General features: G+C 42.9%; 1 protein-coding gene across 3 annotated transcripts in view; it reads right to left on the reverse strand.

The window, feature by feature from the left end:
- The window catches only part of CFAP299 (cilia and flagella associated protein 299), a 504,679-nt gene that overhangs the window by 16,543 nt on the left and 462,887 nt on the right, over positions 1-25,249 (reverse strand). The window contains exons 5-6 of one of the 3 annotated variants that reach the window (XR_012880616.1): positions 18,560-18,630; positions 13,931-14,060 (exon numbers count right to left, since the gene is read on the reverse strand). Coding sequence is in view for 2 of the 3 variants with exons in the window: in XM_075849839.1 (XP_075705954.1) it covers positions 13,477-13,479; positions 13,931-14,060 (133 nt within the window). In the remaining variant the exon portion in view is untranslated. Of the gene's footprint in view, positions 1-13,346; positions 13,480-13,930; positions 14,061-18,559; positions 18,631-25,249 lie in introns of those variants that run through there. The other 2 variants (XM_075849839.1, XM_075849838.1) reach the window with 2 other exon arrangements.

Raw genomic sequence — 25,249 nt, forward strand, 5'->3', positions numbered from 1 at the left:
GGGTACTGTCAATGTTTTTTTTATAACTGTTGTATTACTTGCGGTATGCGTGTGAATGTGTACGCTCATGTCCTTCCTTTTCTTCCACGCCTTGGTCATAGATGGTCTCCTGCTACCTTATATATATTAGTTATGATATGGCACCCATGAAGGTCCTTAGTTGGAATGTATGGTGGTTAAACTCTAAATTCAAGAGAGCTATTGCTCTTAATTTTGTTAAAAAACATTCTCCGTATATAATCTGCTTGCAAGAGACCCATTTGACAGGACAAAAAATCCTGGCTCTTATGCGTGCTTGTGTCGTGAGGGGTTATCATTTCACATATTCTAACTACTAACGTAGGGTAGTTCTGATTGCAAAGTGCCTTCCTGTGGGTGTGCTGCAAGTAGCCTGAGACCATTTTGGCAAATTTGTTATTATACACTGTTTACTACACGGTTTTATCTTTACTATAATTAACCTGTATATCCCCTTTCTTGAACCTACACTGCTGGAATTAGTATCTGGGAAACTGTCAGAGTTCCCTGTAGGTCCGATTCTTTATGTTGGGAACTTCAACGAGGTACCTAATGCCTCTATGGATCGTATGGGTGGTCCTGACTGGACCTTTGCACATCTTAACTACTGGTCCTTAGTTAATCTTACAGGTGTATGGCGCTGGAAATTCCCTGTGGATAAGAAGTACACATACTACTTCACAATACATAAAACGTTTCCCAGAATAGATCATGTATTGGATTCCCCAGACCTGCTACCAATAGTTTCCACTATTGAATTTACTCTTAGGAGTATCTCAGACCACTCTGCCCTTATTTTAACATTTCTAGCTGGACCTGCCGACTGACTAGTGTTTGGAGACTCCATCCTGCCTGGCTAATTTCGCCTGCTGTGTCCACAGTGGTGTTCACCACCCATGATGATGACTATTGGCCATCCAACTCCACTCACCCCAATCCCCTAGTTACATTGAATGCATAGAAGACTACTATTAGAGGTGTGTTTATGGCAGGGGTGGCAGGACAGAGACGTATACATAGAGAAAAGGAGGCTGTACTAATAAAGGATGTGCAGAAGGCTGAGCAGGAGTATCTTGCAGATCCTCAACCTACTTCCAAGAGCAAATGGGCACACGCCCAGAGGAAACGTCTCATTCTAGCTAAAGAACAAACTTAGAACCTTTTTTGTCTACTGACCCATCAATATTCTAATCTGGTGATAAAAATTGTAAATTGCTTGCATATCTGGTACTCTCTGAACATCCCTGTATTTCTATGCTGTCTGTTGGTTCCCAAGAAGTTACCATATGTACTGCACCTAAAGATATAAATCAAATTCGTTGCGAAAGTGAATAAAATGATTGTACTAGAAAAGGCTGTTTATGTCAAGCGTAAAGCGGGAAAAAAATTTGATTCCATATGGGGACCATGGTTATGCCTAACGGAACATGCACCATAAACATTGTGTAGGACCTCTTTATAGTAATTATAATATGTTCTGTATACGATTTACACATATAACTGTGGGGTAAGGAGAAGGGGGGAATTGGAGAGGAATATATCTGAAATACATTTGTATAGTAATATACTGGAGGGAGGGTGATTGGTTTACCCGATAAATTCTGATATATCTCATATTCCTTGTATTATGTGATTGATATATCTGACAATTGCAACATGCTGTACCTCATATACTTTGTAATTTTGTATTTCCTGAAGGTGTCTGGGGGGAGGGTTGGGGATGGGGTTTGACTGTAATGTTTTGTGCTGTTTACTTTTGAAACTTTAATAAAAAATTATCTGATTTAAAAAAAAAAAAAAAAAAAAAAGATATAAATCAGGTGTTCCATCAATTTTATAATAATCTGTATAGCTCTGTTTTGTGTTCCCCTTCAAGACATTAAGGGCTTTTTGGATAGGCTTCCTATATGGTGTCTTTCTACTGCTCAGGCCTTTGAATTAGAAGCTCTGATCACTGAGGGTACTATAGAACATGCAATCCAATCCCTGTCCTCCGGCAGGACATCAGACCTTGACGGTTTAGTCGATGATTGGTACAAAACTGGTTGTTATATCCTTGTGCCTAGGCTTTTGGAATTATACTCTGCTACCTTGGAATGTGATATTTTACCTGCCTCTATGCACGAGGCGCTCATTGTTGTACTGTTGAAACCAGGGGAGGACCCGACTCTTCCTGATTCTTACCGTCCTATTTCTCTTCTTAACTCAGATATAAAAATTCTTGACAAACATGCTACAAAATTGAATAAGGTAAATAAGGACCAAACCGGCTTTATGCCTGGAAAGGGCACTGATATTAACATATGAAGACTGTTTCTTAACATTGCGGCTGCTAGTCATGACCCCTCTCAGGTATTTGTTCTCTCTCTTGACACTTGTAAAGCCTTTGATTCTATTGAATAGCAATACCTTTGGGTACTTCTGTCTCAGCTCAAAATTGGCCCTAGATTTACTGCCTTAGTTCCTCTGTTATATGAGACTCCTACTGCTCGAGTTAGAACAAATCTCGATATTTCTGACTCCTACCCCCTTGGGTGTGATACCCGCCAGGGATGCCTGTCATCCCCACATTTATTTGCCCTAGCTATTGAAACCCTTGCAGTCTCCTACTATACAGGGCAATTCTAGAGGCTCGCTAACTGAAAGACTGTCCTTGTATGCTGAAACCTTACTTTATTTGGCAGATAATTGTCCTTCTCTGACTTCCTTGTTAGATCTTGTTGAGACCGTCAGTGCACTCTCAGGACCACTGGTAAATTGGTCTAAATCGGTTATGTTTCCCCTCTCACATCTTTACTGTTAACGGCAGATTGTCACTATTCCCCTACAGGTGGCCACTCAATTTAAGTACCTTGGAGTTCTAGTTTCCCTTAATATACTGGATTACTTTGCACTCAATTTGGACCCCCTGATAGCCTCCACCGAACAGCAATTAAACTCCTGGCACCCTCTTCCTATATCCCTGTATGGCAGGATAAAACTGTTCAAGATTATTATCTCCCTAAATTCCTCTATTTATTTCAAACCTGCCTGATACTCTTCCCCAAAATTTTCTTTAGCCGTATAAATGCCATTCTACGCTGATTTTAATTGTGTGGCAGTACTCCCAGATTCGGTCTTCTGCAGGCTCCTAAGACTCAGGGTGGGATGGCAGCACCCAATCTTTAACTATTACCTGGCTTCTCAATTAGTATATGCCTGTTGGTGGATTACTTTAGACGTGAGCAATGCTGCCATTACGCTGCGCTTATGAGTTCTTATGAGAGACTTACTAATTTATTGTACATATATAAGCCACCTTTCTCAGCGGTTCTTTCCCTCCAAACTGTTGCTCGGGTCTGAAAAACTGCACATATTATACTTCAGGGTCCTGTCGCCTCCTTATGCTCACCTACAACTCCATTGTGGTCTAACCCATGCCTTCCTCACCTGGGGTCTCTGCCAAGGGCAGTGCAGTGGGCCGGGACTGGGATTTCGTTTTTGGGTAATTTGAACTCTGCTAATACGGGTTTTGTGTCTTTTCCTGATCTTGAGGATTTCATGGGATTCCGAGGAATACCTTCTTTCACTACCTCCAACTGTGTCATGCTTGTTTAGCTCAAATTGGCGCTGTTGCACATGAATTGGGCTTTTCTATATTGGAGGGTCTCCTCGGTACCCCGGACCTCCCTAAACCCCTTACACAAATTTACACCCTACTGCAATCTGATGTGTCTCTGGATGGCATAGAAATATCCCTGATGTGACGGGGAGGAGTGGAGGGAAGTGGAACTTTCCTTCTTTGACTTAGTTGTAAGTGCTAGAGATTTTTTAATAAGTGCTAGAGACTTTTTAATTCAATCTAGATTTCTACACCAGATTTATTATACGCCGGTATAGACTTCAAAGGATTGGTGCCTCAATTCCTTACTTCTGCTTTACAGCTTTACATGCCAGTCTAATATGGGCACGTGCCTTTACTGTGCGTGGCTATGCCCTGAGGTTTCACCTGTCACGAAGGGTCTGTGGACCCACTGGGCCGTACCGCCTTGGCGGTAAGGCAACTGGCCAACAGGGAGCAGGTGAGAGTCTATAGTTCTATAGGTACCTGTGGCAGCTCAGACAGCAGCAGGGCAGGCTTGGCTGGGACTTAAAGGGATGGTGTTGCCAGAAAAACATGTTTTTTTTTTAAAAATTAAACATTTAGTGTGTGGGTGATTAAACATTGTTCAAATTTTTTTTTTTTTTTTGGCACGAGCCAGGAAATATTATAAATTATTTCTAATTTATAATACTACCCATTTTTGGTCACTAGATGGGGCTGTTCCCAAAATTGCAGCATTGCAACATTGGGTTAAAAGCCCTCGCTCTAGTGAGCTCTCAGCATCCCCCCCTCCTTTATCCTGGCTAGTGCCGGGATAAACGAGGGGTTTGAAAGGTTTAACCTCCTACACTGTGTGTCGCCATTTTTTGAGGTAACCCACAGTGTAGTAGGTTTACATACAGTAGTAAACACACACAAACACTAACATACATTGAAATCTCTTACCTGCTCCTGCCGCCGCGGCTCCCTCCGGCCCGTCCGCTCCGTTTGCTGCCGCTGTTCCATGTGCACAAGTCCGGAAGCCGCGACCGGAAGTAGTAATATTACTGTCCGGCCACGACTTCCGGTCCACAGGAAAATGGCGCCGGACGGCGCCAATTTCGAATAGGACTGTGTGGGAGCGGCGCATGCGCAGTTCCCACACAGACGCCGTACACGGCAGTCAATGGGACGGGAGCCGTTCGCAGTCCCTATGGGACTGTGGCTGCCGTATTCCATGTCTGTGTGTGTCGTTAATCGACACACACAGAAATGGAACAAAAAATGGCAGCCCCCATAGGGAAGAAAAAGTGTAAAAATAAGAAACAGTAAAACACAAACACACAAATGAATATAAACGTTTTTATTAAAGCACTAACATCTTTAACATATAAAAAAATTATTTGCGATGACACTGTTCCTTTAAGTAGCAGGGGGACGTCAGGCGAGGCAAAGCAGGTCAGATGTGGATGCAGCACAGCATGACTTTGGCACAGCTCAGTGCTAGACCAGGAAGGTATGGATTGCTAGGAACAGGTATAGGTACAGGGACAGGGACTGGAACAGGAAACACACTAGGAGGCCATCAACGCTCAGGCATAGAACTAGGGGGCTGGACCCCTCTTATAGTCCAGGGTACTCACGGGTCAAAGTTCATCCATGACGTCCGCTGCACGCGCTGCCCCTTTAAGAGCGGGCATGAGCATGCGTGCGCACCCTACGGGATCCGCCAGAGGTGAGTGGACGCGAGCGCTGGCATCTCCTGAGGAGCAGGCTGGGGCCAGTGCTTGCCGACTCGTGGCTGCGGCTGTCAGGAGGAGGTTGGAGCTGACAGCCCGCAGCCACGGACAGTACAGTATCCCCCCTCTTACGCCCCCTCTTCTTGGGGCCAGAGCAAGAGATAAACTTCTTCACAAGAGTAGGAGCATTGAGGTTCTCCTTTGGCTCCCAGGACCTCTCCAGAGGACCAAACCACCTACAATCCACCAAATAAAAAGTATTTCCTCTCACTCTCTTGGTGTCCAAGATCTCCTTGACCTCAAAGATGTCCAAAGTGCCGCTGGAGGCAACCGCAGGGCTGGGAGTCATGCAATAGCGATTCAGGATCACTGGTTTCAGGAGGGAGACATGGAAGGAGTTGGGAATCCTGAGCGTAGGAGGCAGCCGAAGCTTGTAGGCGACATGGTTGATCTGCTGCAGGACCTCGAATAGTCCGAGGAACCTGGGGGCAAATTTACACGATGGCACCCTCAGTCTGATATTCCTGGATGACAGCCAGACCTTAGTGCGGGGAAGAAACCAAGGAGGCTCTCTTCTCCTTGTGTCAGCCTTCCGTTTCATGTGGTCCACTGCCATTGGGATGGAGGATCGAGTCTGCTGCCAAATCTTCAAAAAGTCTCTAAACGTGGAGTCAGCTGCAGGTACCTCAGAAGTATCAGACACCGGAAGAGGAATTTGTGGGTGCTGGCCGTAGACAATGCAGAACGGTGTATTCCTAGTAGACTCGCTGGTGTGATTATTGTAGGAGAACTCTGCCCATGGGAGCAGCTGCACCCAGTCATCATGCTGCTTGGAGATGAAGTGGCGTAGGTAGTTCTCCAAAATCTGGTTGTTCCTCTGGACCTGACCATTAGACTGAGGATGCTAGGCAGAAGAAAAGTCCAACTTCACGGCAAGAAGTCCACAGAGGGCTCTCCAGAACCTCGAGGTAAACGGAACCCCCCGATCAGACACAATATGCTGCGGCAAGCCATGCAGACAGAAGATGTGTTGGATAAATAACTTGGCCAACTGAGGAGCAGAAGGAAGACTGGTCAGAGGAACGAAGTGGGCCATCTTCGAAAATCGGTTCACCACCACCCAGACAGCACTGCATCCAGCAGAGAGAGGCAGGTCCGTGATAAAGTCCATTGCTGTATGCTGCCAGGGAGCATTGGGCACAGGCAATGGCTGGAGCAGACCAGCAGGTCTGGAGTGGGTGGCCTTGTTGGCTGCACATACAGCACAAGAAGAAACGAAGTCCACAATATCCTTGGGCAGAGTGAGCCACCAGAAATGATGAGCAATCAAATCCCGGGTCTTACGTAACCCCGCATGACCTGCCAGTCTAGAGGAGTGTCCCCAGCGGAGGATTCTTCCACGATCAGCCAGGTGCACAAAAGTCCTCCCTAGAGGAATGTCCCCAATTTGCAGGGGATTGACCGAGACAATGCAAAACGGATCGATAATGTCCTGTGGACTCTCAATGGTGTCTTCTGTCTCGAAAGACCTGGACAAGGCATCGGCCCTCACATTCTTGTCGGCCGGGCGATAATGAAGCTCAAACTGAAACCTTGCAAACAACAGTGACCACCTGGCCAGACGAGGGTTCAGCCGTTGAGCCGTCTGGAAGTAGGTCAGATTCTTGTGGTCCGTAAAAATCAAGATCGGATGAGCTGCGCCCTCTAGTAGATGTCTCCACTCCTCCAGAGCCAATTTTATGGCCAGTATCTCCCAATCCCCAATCGAGTAGTTGCGTTCTGCGGAAGAGAAGAGCTTAGAGAAGTATCCACATACCCTTGACTTGCCCTTGGAACCTCTCTGAAACAGGAGTGCACCAGCACCGACAGAGGATGTGTCCACCTCCAACGAGAACTGCAGGGAGACATCCGGATGATGGAGGATAGAGGCTGACGTGAAGGCACTCTTCAGGCTATTGAATGCGTACTCTGCCTCGGGAGTCCACACCTTGGCGTTCATACCCTTCTTAGTAAGGTTAGAGATGGGAGAAGTCAGTGAGAAGTTCGGAATAAACTGCCTGTAAAAATTAGCAAATCCCAAAATGCGCTGTATGGCCCTCAAGCCTTGAGGGCGTGGCCACTCCAGGACAGATTTTACCTTTTCAGGGTCCATCTCGAGACCACGATTTGAGACGATGTAGCCCAGGAAGGGTAGAGCATTCTTGTCAAATACGCACTTCTCCAACTTGGCGTAGAGACTATTCTCCCTTAACCGTAGCAGAACCTGACAGACATGTTTCTCGTGCGTCATAGGATCTGGGGATGTCATCAAGGTAGACTACAACACAAACATAGAGGAGGTCACGTAAAATCTCATTCACAAACTCCTGGAAGACCGCGGGAGCATTACACAGGCCAAAGGGCATTACTAGATACTCATAGTGTCCATCATGGGTGTTAAATGTAGTCTTCCATTCATCACCCTGGCGAATCCGGACTAGGTTGTAAGCCACACGCAGGTCTAGTTTAGAAAAATGTTTGCACCACGTATACAATCAAACAGTTCGTAGATCAGTGGCAACGGATATTTATTCTTCACTGTGATCTGGTTGAGACCACGGTAGTCGATGCAAGGACGAAGAGAGCCATCTTTCTTTTTGACGAAGAAGAACCCGGCTCCTGCCGGGGAGGAAGACTTCCGCATGAAGCCCCTTTCTAAGTTCTCTTTCACATAGGAGGACATGGACAGAGTCTCTGGCAATGAGAGAGGATATACCCTACCACGGGGAAGGGATGCACCAGGAATGAGTTCAATAGGGCAGTCATACGCCCGATGTGGGGGCAATGTCTCCGCCTCCCTCTTGCTGAAGACGTCTGAAAAGGCAGCATAATGACCCGGAAATCCTGCCATTGACCAAGGCAGCGAGGCTGAGCCGAACGAATCCGCACCAGGCAACGACCTTGACACTCAGGGCCCCACTGGAGAATCTCTCCAGAATTCCAATCCAGAACTGGGGCATGCAGTCGGAGCCAAGGCAGGCCCAGCAACACAGGGTTAACAGCTTTGGGCAGGACATAGAACGACATAAGTTCGGAGTGAAGGGCTCCCACTTGGAGCCTCAGCGGCTTGGTCACAGCTATAACTGGGTCTGGCAGAGGTAGTCCATTCACTGATGCAACTGTCAACGGGCTCTCCAGAGGGGTGGTGGGTAATTGCAGAAGGTCCATCAGATCTCTGCGGATGAAATTAGCAGCAGATCCAGAGTCCAGATACGCAGAGACCTGATGCGTTTTCTCGCCGGACACTATGGTCACAGGTATGGACAATTTAGACGGAAGTCCATCTTTACCCAAGGTTGTCACTCCAAGCAACCCTAGGTTTTGGGATCTTTGGGGGCACAAGCGCACAAGATTGCCATCGAGGCCGCAATAAAGACAGAGTCCAGATGTGCGTCTGCGTTGTCTCTCTTGGGTAGATAACTTATACTGGTCCGTTATTACCGACTTCTTAGGAGGATTGACATCTGAGGACAGCAGGGGTTGCTGCAAAGTAGGGACCAGACTAGGAAGGGCTTCCTCCCGTCGAACCTCTTGGAGGAGTTCACGGATCTGTATATGAATCCGGGCAGACAGAAGGATGAGGTCATCCAGGGTAGACGGCAGATCCCAGGCGGCAAGTTCGTCTTTAATTTTGAAAGATAGTCCATGCCAGAATGCAGCCACCAGAGCCTCATTGTTCCACAACAGCTCTCCCGCCAGGGTGCGGAAGTGGATGGAGTACTTACTCACGGAGGTGTCTCCTTGGCGCAGGTTAATCAAAGAGGCCGCTGCAGATCAGACCCGTCCAGGCTCCTCCAACACCATGCGAAAAGTCCGGAGGAAGGCAGGGAAGTCAAGGGTCTCTGGTCCTTGTGTCTACCAGATAGAGTTTGCCCATGCAAGAGCCTTGCCGGTGAGGAGAGAAATGATGAAAGCGACCCTGACACCATCAGACGAAAAAGTCCTAGCATACAGTCTGAAATGGATCTGGCATTGATTAAGAAAACCACAACAGGTACTTGCTTCTCCATCATAGCGGTCAGGAAGTGGCAAAGAAACACGTGAGTCAGTACTGCCAAGAGGTGCAGACTGAGGATCCACATTTCCAGGAGGTGTAGTAGGAAGAACAGCAGCTTGTGCCTCCTGCCGACGTGCAAGAATGTTCAACGCCTGGAGGAGTTGGTCCTGTAGAGACCAGAGGTCCAGCATATCTGCTCGCATCTCCTGTGACGTCGTCATAGTCTTGAACCGACCAGCGGGGTCCATGGCCTGAGTGTACTGTCACGAAGGGTCTGTGGACCCACTGGGCCATACCGCCTTGGCGGTAAGGCAGCTGGCCAACAGGGAGCAGGTGAGAGTCTATAGTTCTATAGGTACCTGTGGCAGCTCAGACAGCATCACGGCAGGCTCGGCTGGGACTTAGGTAGCAGGCGGACGTCAGGCGAGGTGAAGCAGGTCAGACGTGGATGCAGTGCAGCACCACTTTGGCACATCTCAGTGCTAGACAAGGAAGGTATGGATTTCTAGGAACAGGAACTGGAAACAGGTATAGGTACAGGGACAGGGACTTGAACAGGAAACACACTAGGAGGACATCACATAGACAAACTATAGGGAACACAACAACGCTCAGGCATAGAACTAGGGGGCTGGACTCCTCTTATAGTCCAGGGTACTCACGGGTCAAAGTTCATCCATGAACTACGGGATCCGGCAGAGGTGAGTGTACGCGAGCGCTGTCGTCTCCTGAGGATGAGGCTGGGGTCGGCGTTTGCCGACTCGTGGCTGCGGCTGTCAGGGGGAGATTGGAACTGACAGCCCGCAGCCACGGACATTACATCACCCTTCTAGTCAGAGGTTGTTGAGTTCCTCCATGACCACTTTCAGTTCCCGCGACTCCTTACCCCTCAGGTCTGTCTTTTAGGTATCATGAACAAAGTAGTACAGGGCTATTATGGGAAGATTTTTTTCAATTTGTCTTGTTATGTGCCAGGAATGTCATTATCATGGCTTGGCAGGCGACTGAAACTCTGAGTTTAAGGCACTGGTGAATGGCCACATGTTCTGTGCAGAAGGAGGGTAGGCGAAGAAATCCAAGTCCGACACTTATGTACGCCATATCTATAAAACATCTGGATATAAGTTTTTGCACGTATGCATCAAGTCCACAAATTTTGTTATGGTCTGTGGTTTCATTTTCACAATTGTGGGCCAAAAAATTGAGATAGCCCATGCTAGGTCAGATTCTCCAACACATAATGCTGGCACAAAATTCTCATATTTTAATGCCGATTCAGTAATGAAGAAACCAGTTCGGTTTAGAAACGGTAACATTTTACACGTTAATAAAATACTGGACTTATAGAAATATCGCTCCAACGAAATAATTAGCACAACGTCATCAGATGAGAATAACCTAATATTTTAAAAACTATTTTTATATCAGGGTGGTGCCCTATGTGGACCTTTTCTGTTTGTTTTTAGTTCCCCTATACAACGCCGATTCTTTAGCCAATAAATTTTGTGCCATACTTGACAGTAGGAAATTCTTAGCAAAATGACACTACTTATAAATATACCTTCATCAAGTACATCACTACTAGGGCAGATGGTAAGGTGCCCACAATTTTTATTTCCTAGAGGTCAAGACCCCCTCTCAGACCTTCCTGGTTAAATGACAAATTCAGCTCTTTTACATCTGTATGCCTATTATGTATCTGAAGAAAGACCAAATACCCCACTGTAAAATCTTTTCTCCTTCCATGTATAACCTTCACTTAATAATAAGTGGCATCTCCTGCACTATCTTATTAAATTTCCATAGCCTTTGATGTAGCTAGACACTGTTATTAGGTAACTATTGAACAAACTTTGCTACAGTTTAATAAAGAATGGAATTCATTATATTAACATTTATCAACCCAGCCAGTCAGAAGAATAAATAAACAGAAGATTAATCATTCTTTGAGGAGGAAGAAAACAACTGAAACGTTTAGTTTATCTAATGTACTGACAGATAGTTCATATATATATAGTGCTCTTTAAAAGATATGTCCTTCCATATGGAATTAATGATAGCCATTTGAGGAAACTGTTATGCCAGCATTGTCTACTTCTCCTGACTATGCACTAAGACAATAAATAGTCTTTATGTTTATGCGATGAATGGAGTATACATTTATCATGAGTAAGGGTCATGTCATTTTATTGTTTAGAATTATCATATTATCTATGGAAGTTCAGCAAAAGTAAAAAAAAAAAATGATAAAGCAAATATTTTAGGATAGATTGCCTAACTCCCATGCACAGGTGCAGACCCCATTCTGCTTTTTCAAGAACATCTGCTTAGCTGCTTTGTGAAGAAATGTGTATGATAGTAGTTTGTGGTAGTAGTATACATGTGGATTTTTATATCTTATATTATCATATTTAAGAGTACAAACAAAAGCCAACTTATTTATCTTGGTCAACTAGGTTGCTGCACCATCACGTTCTCAAGCCACAAGTTGAAACATTGTGGGTTTCTCTTTTCATTAAGTTTGTCTGAGATGAAGAAAAAAGTCTGACTTTTTTCCAGAAACAATTCCACTCTTGCACTTGGGCTGTGTCTGTTATTGCCACCCAGCTCCATTCACCTGGATCGGGTTGAGCCCATAGACAAGAGTATTGCTGTTCCTGGAAAGTCATCCCAAACCTATAGAAGTGGTCTTCATTTGTCAGGAACTACACAATCTTTTCATTTGTTTACTAAACCACTATCGTTGACCTTATCAAAGATAAATTTGAATGGGTCAATGTGAATATAGGAAAGTCCAATATCTTGTCCTAAACACTTTGAATTTAGTTAAAAAGTTAAAATGAAATATGTAGCATTCATAAAGTGGTACTCTCTACCATCTAGGGAGTTGAGATTCAGTCTTCTAACACTGCAATACAATAGAATGTAAATTAAGTTGGTTGAATTAATTTTCCGCGTTTAAGATTCTCTAAGGCCTGATTCATCCGAACGTTGTATACGTCCGTGTGATGTCCGTTAATAAAACATGCAATTCAATGGGGCTATTCAAATATGCATTGTTTTTCACACAACGTGTGTCTGTTGCTTGAAACTCACTGCATGTCCTATTCTGGTCCGTTTTGCGGATCATTTTCACCCATTGAAGTTTATGGGTGCGTGAAATTCATGGACAGCACTCAGATGTCATCCGTGTGCTCTCCGTGATTCACGCACCAGTTGTTAAAGAAATGCTGAGAAAAAAAAAATATGCACCAACACTGACATGAAAAACTTTTGCCACACGGAACAAACACTGATGGCACATGGAACTGCAGTGCATGAAAAACTGTGTGTTTTTTGCGTACGCAAAATGGACACATTCGTGTGAATCTGGCCTTAAAAAGAAAGCCATCACCATCCCGATAGACCCTACTTACACAAGTTAAGATATTTTCACTTACCATGACCTGGCATGATGTACCAAAAGAATGCATTGTCAAGTTATAAAAACAAGATATATATACAATGACCAATACAGGACGTTATTAACAACTGGGGAGGAGGAGGTGTCAGAGCATCTAGATTTTAGTGGAAAATACACAACAGAAAAGATTTATTTTAGACTATAGAAAGTATAGAAAGTATAGAAAGTAGAGCCATATATACATAAAAAAAGGGGGTCCCCAATTCGGGACCGCCCTCTATTTGCAAGCGTGAATTCTGGTGGATTTAGTGCCACAATGTAATACATGGCCTTACATTCATTTGTATGGGAGCTATGTAAAAAATGATTTTGTCGTCACTGCAGGGCAAATTTAAAGGTGCCACAAGCTTCTACTTGCAATACAAGCTTCATTTTAAGAAAAGTGGCCTGCGAGATGCAGGGTCACTTTAAATTACTGACATAAAAAGTTTAATTTCAAATTAAATCAATCAAATCGAGTGTTATAATTCAGGAAACTGCAATATAAAATGAGTAGAAAAATGGGAACAGGTCATTGTATACCTGGCAAAATGGGTGATTTTGGAAAGTCTGGAAACAGTCTTGAGAAAAGTTCCATCTTGTTTTAACATACAGTCAGATAGACACATCATTAGGATGTTTTAAAAGATCCAAAGACATTTTATTTGGGATGACGTGTTCACTGGAAAGGAAGGAGAGGGGACTGAAAATTCTTTCTGAAGGACATTTATCACTATAACTACTGTATAGTGTTAGTCGGAAAAGTCTCCACCTGACATTTATTTGCTTTTATAGCGGACTACTTGAAACCTATGTACAGTTAGATGTAACACAAAAGGAAAATCCCATGATAGATTCTCCTTAACACAACCTAAAATAACAGCGAATGTGTGACTGAGCCATGAACAATGAACCTCTGAGCTTTAAAAGACCGTACAGATCCCTCATTTCAAACAGATCCTTAAATATATAAACACACAAAGGAGTGACAATATTAGTCCTCAAGTTTCTAAGTGATACCACTTGTAAAGCCATGAAACACAGGCAGTAAAAACAGTCCGGAATCCTTAAAACATATGGTAATGTGAGAAGAGAAGTGAAAATTGCCGCTTTGCTCGGAGAAAAATATTTACCTTAGGATCCACGTTTAGTATTTTCCTGTCCCGCTTATTTTTAAACAGTAATCCAGATGAATTTTCTGCAATCACTTGGTAATTTGGACTTGCGTTTGAAGTTGAAACATGGGTTTCCCAGTTATAGAAGCTACAAAGATGGAAAAAAACAGAATGTTAAAGTAAGAACCTGAATATGTGTGACTGACCCCATCAGATACTGGATACCAATAGGATTACCAATACAAATTTTAGCATTTTTCTATAGACAATATGTAAACTGACTAATTAGATAAGGTGGTAGCTTGCTTCTTCTTATGTTAGCACCATTATATCTCAGAGCTTCTACACAGCAGGTAGGTTAGATGGATAACCACACCAGACAATTTAAGTGCCATGCAGAACGGTCTAAGTTATCTTTGCACATCAGATCATTGTCGGCAGATCCCACCAATACCCATGGGTTTGTAATGTAATCCTTTGTGTAAAAGGACAGCGCAAATGACTGTTTGGACAAACAAAGATCGAGAATTGTGAATTTTTTTCCCCTATGGCTAAAAACAAGCAATTTTGGCCAATCCAAGCATGCATGTTAATAGGGAATTAAATGGAAATAGATGTTGTAAAGGATCTGCCAGACACAGCATCTGTGTCGACGCCCGTGGGTAATCAGTCTGCACCTGCTCCTATGTCTGTGAGACTGACTCCATCTTCCACCACTCAGGATGGCAGGCTTAGGAGTGGGAGAGCCTATCACAGCCTTGCCAGACGGAGCTAGCTCCCGCCCACTGTCTATTTATTCCTGCCTTTCCTGTTCCTCCTTTGCCTGTGATTCTGCTCTGCTTGTTTCCTGGCTCTGCTGCTGCTGCTGCTTGAACTACTGATCCTCTGCTTGTTATTGACCTTGGCTTACTGACCACTCTCCTGCTCAGCGTTTTGTACCTCGTGCACTCCTGGTTTGACTCGGCTCGTTCACTACTCTCGTTGCTCACGGTGTCTCCGTGGGCAGCTGCCCCGTTTCCCTTGCTTCTGTGTACCCTTGTCTGTCGTGCACTTACTGAGCGTAGGGACCCTCGCCCAGTTGTACCCCGTCGCCTAGGACGGGTCATTGCAAGTAGGCAGGGACTGAGTGGCGGGTAGATTAGGGCTCACCTGTCTGTCTCCCTACCCCGTCATTACAGATGTCCTTTGTGCGATAGCTATCTATAGTGAACGGCTAGCATTATACATAACTAGTCCAATAAGACAGGTTCACACATAAATGTGGCTGGGTGATAGTGGTTGGATCAGACGAGGAAATGTTCTCCAAAAACTCAATGCTTCAAGGGGTTAGCCAGTCCCAAAAAATAGATGGCCTATCCTCACGATAGGCCATCAATATCTGATCGGTTGGGGTCTGACTTCCGGCACCCCCGCCGGTCAGCTGTTTTAAAGTGGCCGCAGCATTTCTCCTTCCTTTCCTTTACTGCTCCCACTGTGAATTGTTGACACACTTGTAGCACCGGTTCACAGTATCACAGCCTTCTACCATTCACTTCAAAACATCTGATCAGCGGGATTACCGGGAGGCAGACCATAACCGATCAGATATTGATGGCCTATCCTGAGGTTAGGCCATACATTTTTTGGGACTGGACAATCCCTTAAACATGTTTTTGGGGTGCTGTTTTTGTAAAGAAACAGTTCTAAATTATAAAAAAAATAATTCTGTAGAAATAGCATCTTTGGTAATGCATGTCTTTTTTTATGTTTTTACATTGTTCTTTTCCCCATTTAAGCTAATGGGGAAAATGTTCATGTATCATGTTTTCCCATTCAATCAAAGCTAAATACTGGCCACTATGTTATTTAACGTATGTACTCTGATAAATTATTTGGCATATTGTGAACCCAAAAACTAAAAGGCACCTGGCCTAGATCTAGGCCTAAATCTATATATACTTTTTAAATAAGTTTTCTGGTTTCAGAAAATAAAGCTTATTCATTGTGTAATAGAAAAATAGATTTCTAATATTCAGAAAATAAAGCTTATTCATTGTGTAATAGGAAAATCGATTTCTAATATACAGAAAATAAAGTGTATTCATTGTGTAATAGGAAAATAGATTTCTAATATACAGAAAATAAAGCTTATTCATTGTGTAAGAGGAAAATAGATATCTAATATACAGAAAATAAAGCTTATTCATTGTGTAATAGGAAAATAGATTTCTAATATACTTTCTATATTCTCTCTCAATTCCTAACTGTTTTTGAAATCTTTGCTTGTAGCCATTGAATGAACTTTCAGTGTTATGCATGCAATTCAATCCTGTCTCTAACACTTGATGCAATGATTTACCTCTAAATGTCATTAATTTGCCTCGCGATAGCAATTTGCAGCATTGTATAAGTAACAACATTAGACGGTACTTAATGTTGTCTGTATTCACACAACACGCTTAAATGATTCATAATTGGTTTTGTGGTCTGGCAAATAATTACTAATTTTGGAGCCTTCGTGGGAAAAAAATACATGCCAGTGTACATGATCCAAGGTCATTTACTCATAATCAGTATCCAACAGCCAGTATGTCAAAACCCCATGTAGCATGCAAGGGAAAGGCTAATATGTGAGATATGTGGTCGTTCAATTGCCTCTGATTCGACATGGGAAGGTCAATTTTTTAGAGTAAGAGATAAGTCAAGGAGGTTAATATTAGTCTTTTTAGAACTCACATCATCCAAGGAAGACATCAAAGAAGGAATAAAGTAACAACTGCACATCTTCCCGGGGGCCTTACACATGATTGCTCACATAAAGCTGAATAAACATATTCTGAGATTGCAAATGCTTCTGACATTACAATAATGTTAACCAGAAACATAATAGACTGTAGATGCTTGTTCATATAGAGAGAGGCATGTAATAACGTCTGCCAAGTACTGTGCGTGCACTTGTCTCATGAAGCTAAGAGCTCTGCTACATCGATAACAAATGCGTGGGCCTTAACACTATAGACAATGGAAGTCAAATTCTCATCACTGTTTCTTGGGAGAATTGGGAGTGTCTGAGAATTGAAAACAGAAATTTTCAAGATAAAATAATGGTGTGTCGTATGGTATGTGTATATATATATATATATATATATATATATATATATATATTTTATTTATTTTTTATTTTTTATGAAACTCCACCATTGACTAGCATTGGTTTTATATGGCACCTGTAATATATCTATGTTACCTTTTCCTCTATTCATTTTATTTTCTGTTTACCCATCAGCAGCGTAGGGAGCAAAAAACTTGCTCCTACCAGAATAAAATCAATAAGCAGGATCGCTTATTATCAGTTGTACTGTTGTTAATGGGCTATAACAACTTTACACCCCGGCCTACAACTTATTAACCCATGAATGCTAAGGGAAGCCTGATTTCTACATGTCCATGAGCTGAGCAATCTATGGTATTTCTGGATTAGATAGAAAGGCAGCAGCAAGAAGTCTAGAATACGCTTGTACACTTAAATCCATACTTAGAATAAAAACAAAGCTAAAATAAGATCTGTCAACACTTAAGCATGCTTGTTGACAGTTTCCATGTGGTAACAGGACAATTTTTCTACAATGTAAAGAGTAAAAATTAGTTGAAAAATTAGTTGAAAATAATTTAAATCGTGTGTCATGATGAAGCCTTTTACAAAGTTTCATGCAAAACTTCACAGATCATTCATTTATTGCACATGGACAGGTGTCACAGGTGCTTGTCACAGGTGCCCCTCAGACTGCCTTCCACAGGTACCCCCAGAATGCCTGGAGTAGGGACGCCCCATAGAGTGCATCAGAGATGCCCTCTTACATTTCCAGGAATTCCCTAATCAGAGCAAGAAAGTGAAAGTGTCTGTCTAATGTGGAAATGCAATACAATCAGTACTATACCATAGGAATCACTACACTTGGAGGGTATGATAGAAATTATGTTGTGAGAAACTAAAGACTATAAACGGCCCTCAACCAGTTAACATGCAATACAAGCTGACTTGTATTGCAAATTCACATCAAAACCACAGGTATACGCAGGTAGTTCCTCAGATAAATTCCGCACCTAAAGTGCGTTTTTTGCTGTATTTTTAGGTGCAGTTTTTACATTTTGATGTGGAAATAGGTGCGACTTTATGCTGCGGATTTTGGGAAGTTTTCTTTTAAAACTAGTCAGAGACAATTTAAAAATACGTACCACAGGTCAATTTACGTGCAGAAAAAAAGACGCAACGTGTAAATGAGATTTTTTTCTTACATCTCATTTATTTTGCTGGTTCTGAATTCCACTGCTGATTTGCCGCTCGAAAATCCGCGTGGAAATCCGCATGTAATACGCATCATGTACAGTTGGCCTTAAAGTTTGCATCACAAATACAAAAAGCTGAATTACAATGATCATTTGAATATAAAAGCCATACTATACAGGCAAGACCTAAGTGAACTGGTTATAAAAGATTGATATCTGAAATTCATGTCTTGTAATTCTCTAATGTTTTCACTAAAGTAGAAACAATGATGATTTAAATAAAAATATACTGGGAAAAAAGGCAACAAGTCTGAAGACATGTTTCAAATACGTTAGGTGTGGTCTGATACTCTGATACTAAAACATAAAGTAAATTCAAACCTGCTCTGGAAGGAATGATACAAAGGAAACAGAAGGTTATGGGAAATGCCTCTGGATAGAAGATCGATGAACTGGTTGGGAAAAAGAATGAGCCAATTTAAACATGGGTAATTTAAATCACTGCGTCTGAATGAACCACTTCCAAGGTTATTTCCACAGAACATTTGATAAAGATGTTATTAACAAAAAAAATGTGGTTTCATAACATAATCTTTCATTTCTAATATATCCAAAGACTGATTGCTGTAGATGAAAACATACATTTCAGTAATAGTAAGAGCCACGCATGATACATCTACTAGTCCAATTACAAGAAGTTGATTTTGGGTTAATTTGGATGTTATTACATAAATGATGTCACCCAATGAGTCACTACCGCTGAAATCCTGCTGTACCTGATGTTGGTGCTGAGAACCCCTCTATGTCATACCCAAACACAAGATGAATTGATTTGTTTCTGCCAGAGGCATAGCTAGCAGGGCGGCGGTGGCCCTGGGCCCACTGAGATGGTGGGGCTTAGGGGTGGGCTTGGATGGTCCCCCAGCGGTGGCATGTCTTGGTTTCAACTGTATCTGCATCCCCACGTCATAGATACAGTTGAATCCAATGCTGGTGCAGGGAGCCGTCAGCTCCTTGCTCCAGCATTCACTGTGTAACGCCAACCGTGAGTGGCTCAGCAAAGACAGGCGCGATACAGAGCACAGACCGAAGGAGCAGAGGGATTTCCTCCACTTGTCATGGGAACGGGGTTAGGTGAATATTTATTTTATTAATTTTATCAGGCACTGTGGGGGCATTATGATGGCTGTAGGGGCATTATACTGGTTGTGGGGGCAGCTGTGAGGGCATTATACTGTGTGGGGGCAGCTATGGGTGCATTATACTGTGTGGGGGCAGTTATGGGGCATTATACTGTTTAGGGGCAGCTATGAGGGCATTATACTGTGTGGAGGCACTATAGGGGCATTATACTGTGTGTGGAGAGGCACTATAGGGGCATTATACTGTGTCTGGAGAGGCACTATAGGGGCAATATACTGTGTGTGGAGAGGCACTATAGGGGCGTTATACTGTGTGTGGGCCACTGAGGGGGCATTTTATTGTGTGGGGAGGCACTATAGGGGCATTATACTGTGTGGGGAGTTACGTAAGAAGCGTAGAAGTTACACAAACAGTGTAGATCGCTATGCTACGCTGTTTCCGCAACACCCATTCACTTCTATGGAAGTTTACAGAAACAGAGTATCACAGCAAACTATTAAGTAAGCCTGACCCCGCCGGATGCGCCTCTGCAGTTGTAAACATGCGTTAGGGGCCCACTCAGATGTCTCCCCATGTGCTAAACACCTAGCTACAACTCTGGTTTCCGCAAAACCTCTGATATCACTTTGTTATGATCCCGTGAAGCCAGAATGTGCTAAATTTTCAGCAATATTGGTACTGTGACTAGTTCTGTGACTCTCCCCACTTATGGGAAATATGTTTATTTAAATTAACCTTAAAATCAATGATGTTAGACAAAATAAATGAACACCTCCTCATTGAGTTTAATAGGAAGGTCCACCTTTGCAAACAAATTTTTTTTCCAACACATCTAAAATGAAAACGGAAGCAAAATTGCAAAGTCTTACCGTATTTTTCAGACAATAAGACGCAGTTTTTATCCAGAATAAATCTTGCTAAAAAGTCCCTGCGTCTTATAGTCCGCAGTCAAGGGACCCAGCATTGCCGGGCGCCATGACCGCTTCATTATTTAACCCCTTCCCGACGCATGACGTACCGGCACATCATGGAGCTGGAGGGGGATGATGTATGGAGAGGGCTCATGCGCTGAGCCCGCTCCATACACTGCAGGTGTCAGCTTCTGACACGCTGCTATAACGGCCAGGAACAGCAATTTCGCTGTTCCTGGCAGTTTAAAGAGGTTGTGCCATAAAACACATGTATCCCCCTATCAGCAAGATAGGAGATACATGTAAGATCGATAAGGAGAACGGGACCGAAAGTTACCAGGAGCGGTGCATGAGAAGCTGTGACTTCCGCGTTCTGTGTCCGACTTATCTGTTCTCCTTATTGCTGGGGTTCCCAGCGGTCGGACCCCCAGCTATCTCACATGTAGCCCCTATTCTGTGGATAGGGGATACATATGTTTTATGGCAAACCCCTTTAACTAGTTAAATGCCGTGGTCAATAGCGAACGTGGCATTTATAGGTTTTTTTTTATGAAGGACATTTATGACATATCCACAGGATATGTCATAAATGTCAGATATGTCATAAATGTCCGTAACTCCCATAGAACTGAACAGTAGAACTGACCAGTAGTTACGGAAACAGCGTAGCTCGCATGCTACGCTGCTTCCGTAACTGCCAGTCACTACTATGGGAGTTAGGGAAACAGCGTAGTTACGCTGTTTCAGTAACTCCACATGTAACCAAGTGGCCGCTGGTTCAAGTCCCCTAGGGGAACTAATAAAAATGAGAAAAAAATGTTAGATGAGTGTAAAAAAAAAAACCTTTCCCCATTTTTCCCCAAGCACAATGTAAACAATAAAATAATTTCGTCCCACAACAAAATAAGCCCTTACACCGCTCAATCGATAAAAAAATATAAAAAAAGTTTTGGCTCTCAGAAAGTGGTGAAACAGAATAGATTATTTTTTAACAAATAATTTTTTCCCTATTTTCTGTTGTCTAAAACCTGGGTGCGTCTTATGGTCAGGTGCGTCTTATAGCCCGAAAAATACGGTAATTAAAAAAAAAATCCTATCTTTTTGTGTATACAGCTCCTATGCAGTCCTATGTGTCTCCATGGTAACAGACTACCTGCAAACCCTGTACCGTCATTGCATTCTACAAAATGTAGGTTAGTAAGAAGTAATAGACAGGATGGGAGGAAGTATGACTACAGGATCAGACTACACAGGAATTACACGAAAATCCCCTTACCAGGAGGAAGCCAGTCAAACACACAAGGAGAACATACAAACTCTATGCAGATGTTGTCTTGGTTGGATTCAAAGCCAAACCTACATATAGAAAAAATAAGTGCTAAAGAGACTAAATGTACTTTACTAATCCTGCTCAATGAATTAGAATATCATCAAAAAGTTAATTTATTTCAGTAATTCAATTCAAAAAAGGAAATACACAGAGTGATCTATTTCCATTTTTTTTTCTTTTAATGTTGATGATTATGGCTAACAGTTAATGAAAACCCAAAATTTAGTATCTCAGAAAATTAGAATATTATATATGAGCCCAATTTCAAAAACGATTTTTAATACTGAAATGTTGGCCTACTGAAAAGTATGTACGGTATATGCCCTCAATACTTGGCCGGGGCTCCGACTCTGCATGAATTACTGCATCAATGCAGCGTGGCATGGAGGCGATCAGCCTGTGGCACTGCTGAGGTGTTATGGAAGCCCAGGTTACTTTGATAGCAGCCTTTAGCTCGTCTGCATTGTTGGGTCTGGTGTCTCTCATCTTCCTCTTGACAATACCCCTTAGATTGTATATGGGGTTTAGGTCAGGCGAGTTTGCTGGCCAATCAAGCAGTGATACTGTGATTATTAAACCAGGTATTGGTACTTTTGGCAGTGCAGGCAGGTGCCAAGTCCTACTGGAAAATGAAATCAGCATCTCCATAAAGCTTGTCAGCAGAGGGAAGCATGAAGTGCTCTAAAATTTCCTGCTAGACGGCTGCGTTGACTCTGGACTTGATATAACACAGTGGACCAACACTGTTGCTCAGTGTCCAAAGTCCTGTTTTCAGATGAAAGCAAATTTTGCATTTCATTTGGAAATCAAGGTCCCAGATTCTGGAGGAAGAGTGGAGAGGCATCAATCCAAGTTGCTTGCGGTCCAGTGTGAAGTTTCCACAGCCAGTGATGGTTTGGGGAGCCATGTCATCTGCTGGTGTTGGTCCACTGTGTTATATCAAGTCCAGGGTCAATGCAGCTGTCTACAGGAATTCTATGAAAACTACTGATTATTACCGGGTAAGTTACACATCCCTGGAATCAGGGTCTCGGGCACTACTTTATGATGCCCTCAGATAGACAAGCTGAAACCTAATGACAATCAGTTTAAATGATAGCAAGAGAACTATTTATTCAATTTAATATCTGGAGTAAACCATCATTATAAAACGGAAGAATCAACACAAGTGACTACTACTCTATTAAATGTGGAGGCCTAGAGGAATAGCCACAATGTAAAATCATCTCCAATTGTGCCAAGACACCTTGTCTCGCTAACGCAGAAAGCTTTGTTTTTGGAGCTCATCAGACTACACAGACTTTCTTTGGGAAATACATTCTACTAGTTACAAGTACACTGCCAATGCAGAGCAATGAAACAGAGCTTTGCTGGCACAAGTAACAGCCAGCTTGGATTCTCTATATCCTTTCATATTCAAATCTGTTAATAGATCAGACTGAAAAGTAATTTATATTTTTTATTCACAAGAGTGTAACTTTAGAAAGTGAATAAAAGTCTTTGCAAACCAAGAGAATGTGGAGGTAGCTTGCTAATGCCATTATATGAAAAACAGCAGAAGAAGTTTGATGCAATATATATGGCTTGTAGGACACAACCAATTTATAGTGTTATCATATAATGCTCTGTGTCTAAACTGTAAATCCTTATGATTCTTATTCTATTGTATGTAATATGATTCTTATTTGAACTATTATATTTTTCAGGATAAATTATGATTGATTGACTTTGTAAAACCAAGGAGATAACAGAGTGTTAAAAAATATTATGCAATAGTAATTTATATAAAAGAAAATTACTCCCTGCAGATAATCTTTTTGAAGATAGTATTAAGGTGAAACATGATTCATTATTTTTTTTAATGTATTTTGTAGAGGTTTTCTTTTAGCAAACTAAGTATTAAAGAAGCTTTCTAGTGATAATTAAAACTAAAATGTGAAAATAATAAAATTCTCAAAATACTTGCCTTTAGAATTCTTCAACTTCCCTCCTTGCCCCTTTTTGGGTTCCCTGCCACATGCCTGCATGATGATCATCTTGTGAGCGGAAAAACCCCCTTTAAGGCCCCTTGCACACGACCATGCCCGTCTGCTGATGGCCACCCGCACTTTCAGGCCGTACAAAGTATGGGAGCACGGCCCGTAAAACATGAAAAAAACGGACCTGCTTCCATAATTCCCGGCACAGTTCTACGGCACAGACACCTATCCGTAGAAATACGGAAAGCTGTCCGTGGCCAATAGACCTGAATGGTTCCGAAAAACCGCAGACCGTGTTACGGTCCGCGGTTTTACGGTCATGTGCGTGGGGCCTTAGGCTGGATTCACACAAGCACATTACGTCCGTAATTGACTGTCGTATTTTGGCCGCAAGTCCCGGACCAAACACAGTGCAGGGAGCCGGGCTCCTAGCATCATAGTTATGTACGATGCTAGGAGTCCCTGCCTCGCTGCTGGACAACTGTCTTGCACTGAAAACATGATTACAGTACGGGACAGTTGTCCGGCAGCGAGGCAGGGACTCCTAGCATCGTACATAACTAGGATGCTAGGAGCCCGGCTCCCTGCACTGTGTTCGGTCCGGGACTTGCGGCCGAAATACGTCCGTCAATTACGGACGTAATGTACGCGTGTGAATCTAGCCTTAGGGTTAATCTTGACTCTGGCACTAACAGACAATTGTTTCATTAATTCTTTTGTATGTTTTTCTACTGAGGGTAAAAATCCTGAAAATTCCCATAATAATGCAAAACACAAAATCAAGCAAAACTAAGTACTGACAGAAAAAATTGTTTCTTGAATTATTTATTTATAATAAATTTTCACATAAATCTGTCAAACATATTTGTAAATGTGTATGCATACCAAAGATTGAGGCTAAACCTCTAAATGACCAATCATTTATATTGGTTTACCAGGTATAGTAACTAAGCAGTAGGATTGCAGGTTATAAACACTACTTGGCAACATTAACTGTACTGTAACTGTAAATGTAACGAGCCAGGCAACAGTGTGATAATCACATGACCAGGACAGATATTTTTATACCCTGTATATGGGATAGTTGAAAAATTTCTCTTTTTACAATTAATAAGGTTTATTTGCTGAATCCAGAAAACTGGTCACTGGACACTTGATCAGGGAATGAATAAGTAGACAGATAAACCCACCCTCTGCACACAAAACTGACAACAACATTTCAATTCATAAACCTGCAAGGGCTCAGACTGGCAATGGTGATAATGTTGGGGCGTGGCCAGGACATGGCGCTGTGAGGACGCACTTCACCGGAGCTCCTGCTGACCGGTCACTTTCACCATGAACGGGCCGTCCATTTCCCTCTCTGCTGAGCACTGAAGTATTGGAAGGAGGAGGGGAAGCCGTGACACACCGATCGGCATTACCCCCTACACGCTCTGCTCCTATTTGCTGACAGCAGCCACATCACAACTGCTGCTCGGCATACCCAGTACAGGCTGCAATAGGAGTGCCTCCTTTCTCACAAGCGGGAGACGGCTCTCCGACAGCCCACAACACACCACCAATGCAAGGTACGCCACAATCATCACCCTCTGTCTCCTCCATGGCCCATTCTCCAAGGCTGGAATGGTCTCTGCCCCTCAGGCGGCACAAGCCAGTTCCATACCCCCAGACCCTCCCTTCCATCCCCCTGGGGGAGACGTCCCTG

The sequence above is a fragment of the Rhinoderma darwinii genome, chromosome 1, assembly GCF_050947455.1.
Source record: "Rhinoderma darwinii isolate aRhiDar2 chromosome 1, aRhiDar2.hap1, whole genome shotgun sequence".
NCBI lineage: Eukaryota > Metazoa > Chordata > Amphibia > Anura > Rhinodermatidae > Rhinoderma > Rhinoderma darwinii.